This window comes from Urocitellus parryii, unplaced genomic scaffold (genome assembly GCF_045843805.1).
Source record: "Urocitellus parryii isolate mUroPar1 unplaced genomic scaffold, mUroPar1.hap1 Scaffold_321, whole genome shotgun sequence".
Taxonomy (NCBI): domain Eukaryota; kingdom Metazoa; phylum Chordata; class Mammalia; order Rodentia; family Sciuridae; genus Urocitellus; species Urocitellus parryii.
The window spans coordinates 1-6,900 of record NW_027552943.1 but is presented as its reverse complement, the minus strand read 5'-3'; the positions used below and the strand labels follow the sequence as shown (position 1 = coordinate 6,900).

Below are 6,900 nucleotides of genomic sequence, written 5' to 3'. Positions count from 1 at the left end.
TCCCTGCCAGTCCTTGGTTGGGGGGGCTCTTCCAGCTCCCCAAGGACCTCCAGCATATGACAGTGGATTTTCTGAAGTTTTTGTTTCCCTTTAGGAGAAAGGGAGAAGACAGGGACCATCAAGGAGGTCAGTGTGGATACTCGGCCAAGAATGCAACCCCAGAGTGATGCTGTGGCATCAGGCCTGCCCATGGCAGGGACATTCCCTGCTCCAACTGCATATGGGGAAAGATGGTCTGTGTGGGGTGGGGGCATGGGCCTGGGGCAGGATGCCTGCTCTTTACACTCATCTCCATCTACCCAGCTGCCCTCACTGGCTCTGCCCTGGTTAGCATGAGGGCAGTGAACAGGTTCCTAGGGACTGCCGCGGCAGACCAAACTCTGGCAGGACTGATGGCAAACATGAACACTCCTCCCACTCTCCTTTTACCTGAGCTGGTTTTCTGTAACAAATTGTGAGGGGATCCTTGCCACCTTCAAACCAAGTGTCCCCAAGGCCTTCTGAGCTAGAGGCACACAAACTTGGAGATGAAGAAGGCTCCCACTTGCTTTTCCTTAATGAGAACCACATGGTGGGTTTGTGTGCCTATCAGAGGGGTTAATCTGTAGGGCTTCCTCCCTTCTACCCTCCGGTTTCAATTTCCTGCTCTAAACAGGATTAGGGCCCAGGAGGCCAAGGTTCTGAAAGAAAGGGTGCCAACAGGTCCCTGTGGAATGAGCTGGCTCTGGGTGTTTGTGCCATTCTCCCCAGCACCTCTGCAGGAAATAGGCTCCCCCTCTCAACTCCTGAGCCCCAGTTCAAGCTGAGAAGTTTAGTACTGGGGCAGGGATGGTGGACATTCTTGCTTATGTAAGGATTGTCACTTTTACCATGGTCCAAGGCCTCTCAGCCCTCACCAAGCCAATTCACTTCCCTGTACCAAGTGTAAACCTAGGTCATTCGACAAACCATCTTGCTGTATTCTGATCTGACCACTCCAGGATGTGTGTGTCGAAGGGGGAGGATGACTGCTGACTGCTAAGCTGTGGCTCCCTAGGCTTCTGGCCAAATCTCCACCCTGCCCACAACTTTCCCACTGCAGGCTACTTGACTGCTCACTTTAGCTTTCAAAGGGAGAAATGCAAACCCAAATTTGCCCAAGTGACTTTAAGAACAAAGTTTTTGACTGGGTTCATGGTGGAGTTCTTTCTCCCTAACAGCCAAGAGAAGAGTCTCAAAGCAAACCTGGGAGGGTCCTTTGTACGATCTCCTTTCCTGGGTCAAAGCCACTATAATTTGATGTTGGGATCTGATTGGCAGAAATTGATCAGCTTCAATTGGCAGCCCAGGGAACCAAGTTCCATGGGAACCAAAACAAAAACCCAAACAGCAGTTTCAGAGTTGTACTTCTGCCAAATCTCATTCCTGAAGCCTTTAGGGAAGGGTGGCTGACATTTCTGAAATATTTATGGGATTTGAGATACAGGTGTCCACTTAACTGACTGGCTTTGATAAACAAGTCAGGTTTTAACTGAAAACTACATTACCTTGTGCATTTTTATATTCAGATTCTTAATTTTTTTTAAGATTAGGTTTAAATGTTTTCAACTAGTAATTTCATTTCTAACCTGGTATAGGAAGTTTAGTTCTCTACTTATCACGTGCTCTGTGTCACAGATTTGGGAAAAATGCACTGGGGAATCAAAGAAAATGGGACTTCTTTTTGAAAAGAAAAACAACAGTATGGACTGTATTGACACAACCTCAATAAAACCCATTGTACAAAACAGCACTCTGCTGAACTTGGCATTGGTGCAGAGGTGTCTGGGAAGGCATCAGGGATTTCTCTGGGCCCTCAAGGAGTGTGCATTCCTCACCAGCTCCCCAACCTGAGATTCTGTCACATCAGAAATGCTGGATGATCGATCCTATGCTGCTGAGGCTCTGCATCAGGAAAATGCCCAAGGAGAGCAGGGAAACAGATTGAACTTCACTGGAACATTCCTGCAAACGCTCAGGGGCAGTGGAGCATGACAACTGGCTCAGGATCCCAAGGGCCAAGTTTCAACATCTGATACAAATTATGAATGAAAGATTATGAGTCTTTGCTCCTGAAGGTGGGGCTTGTGCCAGGTCAATGCCAAAGACAGGGCTGGGGTTCTGTCCTGGGGAGAAAGCACCTGTTCACAACCTGCCAGGCTCAGCAACAGCATGTTCATCTCTTTCTGGCTCTAGGAACTGAAAAAATCCATGCCCTGAGAAGTCCTGTGGTATGCTTCAGCCTGACAGAACCTCATTTTGGCTGAAAACAGACCAGCACGACAGTCCCAAAAGCTCAGCCAGCTATGGAGAGGCACACCACCAAGCCTGGAAGGATGCTCAGAGAACATCCCCACAGTTTTAGGAGTGGTGTCTTTTAATTGTCCTTTCTTTAAAATGGATGCTGTGCAAAACTTCCTGGTGGGACAAGGCCACTGGCCAGGTCCTAAGGAGATATACAGCACTCAGTCCACATAGGTCACCTGGGATGATGCACCCTCCACTCATAGCTTGGCAGTCTGGTGACAGGTGCCCTCTGCTCCCATTCCTGGCCCAACTGAGTCTGGGTCTTGTTTGGGGACAAGACAGCAGGAAAATCTGGCTTGTTCCTGCCCACTGTCTCTGGCAAAATACTTGGCCCATCTGCCAGGGCTACTCTGAGCAAATTCTAACAGGAAAAGCCACCAAACTATGACTGCTCTGCCTTTCCTAACACAACAGTGAGGCTAGCTGCAAGAAGTGGCATCATGCCTGACAACATAGCAAGCATCTCGTTGCCTTGGGGTCCCATTCCTTAGAAGAGTACAGCCAACAGAGAAGCACAAGGCTTGAGGTCAGGTCACCAAGAGAGTCATAGGAAACTGTTGGGATTTGCTAAAAACTGTTTATTGCATGACTTCCACTGGAAGCTGTTAACAAGCCCCGTGACAGCCAAACACCAGGTGTGGACACAGACCAACTGGAAGCAGGTGTCTCCCTTGATCCAAATGACCTACTGGGGGGCTCTGCCCAGTCAAGGGCAGGATGTCTGAAACTGGCTAAAACCCAACAGATAGAAATGATGCTACTGCAGATCATTTCCACCTCTCCCAAGTCCCATGTTCTAGATAAAAACGGAAAGTGCCAAAAACACCCTCCAAAATAAAAACCTGTCCTGGTCCCCCATATCTGAGGACCCCAGGGGTGCCCTATGGCTTGCAGCAAGCCAGAACCCTGACTTTCAAGAAAGCATCAATCCCTTGCTTCTTGTTCCTGTGATCTCCCCCAAAGGTGCACTCGGTCCATACTGCAGGGAGACTGAAGCAGGAGAGCCAGCTGAAGGGCCTCTGATTTCCAATCTGAGCTAGAGTTGGTCCTGCTGGACACAGCAGAGCCCCAGCAGCTGTGGCCTTTACAGACTCTTCTGGAAGACTCGGTGCAAGCTCTGGGCCAGGACGTCGGTCTCCTCATAACCCTCACAACTTTGCTGCCAGCTCTCTGGCACCTGATCCATCCCATAGTAAGCACCAGCAATGGCGCCAGCCATGGTGGCAATGGTGTCTGTGTCCCCGCCAAGTGAGATGGAATAGATGAGAGTCCTTTGGAGGTTATTGAAAGCAGAGGGGATCTCGGGGTCAGGCTCCATGCAGCGAAGGAAGCAGTAGATAGCAGTGGGCACAGATTCAAAGGCAGCAATGCCATTCCCTGCAGGAAGTCAGATCACAGAACTTGACTTGCCCCTGCCACCAAACTTCCAGCCATTTGTCACAAGTCAACACCCTGAGCTCCAAGGAGGGCTGTGATCAAGATCACAGACTCTAGGGTCAGATGACTTGGATTAAAACCCTGCCTTCCAAGAACTGCCTGGTGATTAGGAAAGTTACCTGACCACCAAGATTCCTGCTCTTGGATTTGACCCCTCAGTGTAGTGACTAAAGGTGTCACCCTCTCATAGGACTACTGGGGGGGTGAAGTGAGGTCCTGTCTATCAAGCACTCTGCATTGTGCCTACTAAACAGTGACAGTGCTAGATAAACAATATCCATTATCACATTAGCTGTAAAAACTGGCAACTAGCTGCCACTTCTGGGGACACAGATCTACTTCAGGACACTGAAGGTGCTTTAGGTCTAGAGCAAGGCAGTGCTGTGCTCACAACCCTGCTAGGGATCCTACAGAGAGTAGCTCTGGCTGTCACAGCTGCCTAGGGTTATAATATAACAGGAAGCCCAACTCCATGCCCCCTCCCTCTGGGCCCTGAGCCCCACTGGCCATAAAGAATGACAGGTATGGGGGAACCAATTGACACCAGGGTCCACGCACCTAGCTCGGACACCACTTCCTCTCGGGTCACAGAATCCTGGTCTAGAAGCTCTCCAACCTTCTTCAGTCGGCTGGAGTATGGATGTTCCTCCATACCCAACCTGTGGGTTCAGGGAAAGGTTTTAGGGATTTCAGAACCAGCAGGGTGGAGACACTGGGCAGGGGGAGGACCCTGTGTGAGTAGGGAGGGGTGTATCAGGCTCCAACTCAGCACAGGTCCCTGACAAGGAGTGGGAGGGGGCCCGGTGTGAGTGGGTCATTTTGTTCTCTGGGATCCCGAGAGCCCTGAAACAGTCAAGGCAAAGGGGCTTCTTCTCACCTTTTCCTAAAGTCTGAAATGAAAGAAGGCAGGTTTGGCTTTGCAGCCATCCCAAAGGCTCCCCAATCCCTGCCATGTGCATGCTCAGACACAACTCAGCCCTGCCTCCAACCCGTACTCACTCCCTGGCATCCAGGACGGCTTGGGCGTCCCCTTCCAGCTCCTCCATGTGGCCCAGGAGCTGCTCGAGGAAATGCTCACTGGAGGACTCACCCTGCAGAGCCAGGTGCACAGCCAGAGCCTGCAGGACTGCGCCATTATAACCCAGGGAGGAGGCGTGGGTCAGCTGTGCTGAGAGCCGGGCAAACTAGGGAGAGGGGGTCTGTTGTCACACACATGCTGCGGATGAGGAAGGGGAGCCCAGGTGCCAGCCTGCCCCCAATACCTTCTGCACATCCTGGACACTGCTATAAGCCAGAGGGATGCCTGCTACCCGCATAGCACCTCCATTGCCGTAGGAGCCTTTCCCATTGAACTGGGCCCGGGCAGGCTCATAGACATCGCAGCACTTGGGGCTCAGAAGCTTCTTGAAGACGGTGATCACTCCGGCCCCATAACCTCTGTCAGGGTCTTTCTTGTACTCCTGGGCAAACCTAGTGGGGGTGAAGGGAAGCAGAACTGGGGTTTCTAGGATGCCTCAGGGCTGTGAAAAGTCCAGGCTGGTTTGGAAACAGAGGCACAAGGCTGTACTAGAAGTGGGGGCATTTTCAGCTTGGGAAGTTGTGTCGGCCCAAGAAACAGGTCCTGTTGAGGTGCATGTCCTAAGCACACACAGACCTCACTGCTCTCTCCGGGCGTAGTGACTCTGCCCATGTGGTTTGTTCACCCCAGGACCATCCCCCTCACCTGTGAGCCATGTCCACCTCATCAAAGGCTTCCTTGGCCAGCAGGGACTGCACAAGGGCCCTGGCCATGGCTGTGTCATCAGTGTAGTACAAGGTTTCTGTGGGGAGAGTGAACGGTGAGAACAAGCTGCACACTCTGGGGTGAAAGTCTCCTGCTTATTCCTCATAAGGTAGCACATCAACCCTGACCTTACATCAGCCTCTCCCCTTCAGTTTCCTGGGCTCTAGGGAGGCTCAGGATTTCAACTTTGGGACTCTCAGCATTTCTTTATTCCAAGTCAGTCACATCCTGCTGATTTCTGAAGAAAACCTTCTGCTCCCTTCTGTCTGCCATCACTGCAGTTCTTTTTGATATGATCTGCTTGGGCTGCACACAGAGACCCTAAATTCTCCCCTATGTCTCCCACTCTTCAATGCAACCTAAATTGCAGCCAGAGTTCAGCCCAAAAGTAGACCACCACCTTCCTCCTACTCTCTTGCTCATAATGGCTCTGTTGTCTTCACAATGAAGTCCCAATTTATTGTTTGTGCCAAAGCCCTTCCCAGCCTGACGCCTTCCTTCTGGCATACCTTCTATCCCATGGCTCCCTTGCCTGGCGCTTGGTTCAAGTCCTTCCCAGCTGGGGCCGCTCCCCTCCCTCCATCCTGCCCCATCTGCTTTCCTGCGGGCTGCCTGTGAGGGTTGCTTGGCACTTCTAACATGGCACACTTAGCTTGGGAGGCACAGGGCTTTGGCCTTACCTAAGAAGAGACAATTACAGAGAATGAAGTGGACTCCCCAGTAAGCCCCCCTCCCACTCCATGTATTCCTAGTCTACCCCCTCAGCATATCCCAAGCCCAAACCCTCTCCCCCTTAGGTAACCCTTACCTCCTACTTCACCAGAAGAGTGGCTAGCAGTTACCTGACCCACAGCTGCACTTTCTAGACTCCCCTCTGAGGAAGTCTGTCTCCCAGTCCAAGGTGAAGTCCACCCAGTCCATTTTCTCAGGGGCCTTGCTCTTCTTTTGTGCCTTTCTTTCATCTCTTCAACCTCTCCTCTGAGGTGGAACCACATTTATTCTCTCATTGGTCACTACACCCTGCTCTTCCCTAGGAAACCACTTTTCTCCACTATCAGCCATGGGACTTAGGCGAGGAGCTGACCCCACCTCCAGCCTAATCAAAAAGCACATGCCATCCCTTGTTTAGGGATGGGTGCAGGTTGGCACCTAGGCCATGAGACTCAATTTGGGACTTTCAGAGGGCTGTAGCAAAGAGAAATTCCTTGCTGGAGCTGCTGGGGGCCACCCCAGTGGGAAGACTGCAGAGAGTGGACTCACCCAAAGAAAGCTCATCTGGATGTTGGAGAAGAACTGAGCCTGGAGGTGCCAGTTTGAATCCCTGGATCCAGCTCTGCTCGAGGGCAGACCTACCT

At 51.5% G+C, this 6,900-nt stretch overlaps 1 protein-coding gene across 1 annotated transcript; it reads right to left on the bottom strand.

Annotated features, from left to right (window-relative positions):
* Positions 1–2,667: 2,667 nt before the first annotated feature.
* Positions 2,668–5,604, bottom strand: Adprs (ADP-ribosylserine hydrolase). Its single transcript, XM_077794570.1, has 5 exons — positions 5,486–5,604; positions 5,025–5,232; positions 4,762–4,946; positions 4,321–4,421; positions 2,668–3,702 (listed from the first exon to the last, which is right to left on the bottom strand). The coding sequence occupies exons 1-5, from the start codon at positions 5,551–5,553 to the stop codon at positions 3,410–3,412; spliced, it is 855 nt and encodes a 284-aa protein (XP_077650696.1). The 5' UTR covers positions 5,554–5,604; the 3' UTR covers positions 2,668–3,409.
* Positions 5,605–6,900: the final 1,296 nt, after the last annotated feature.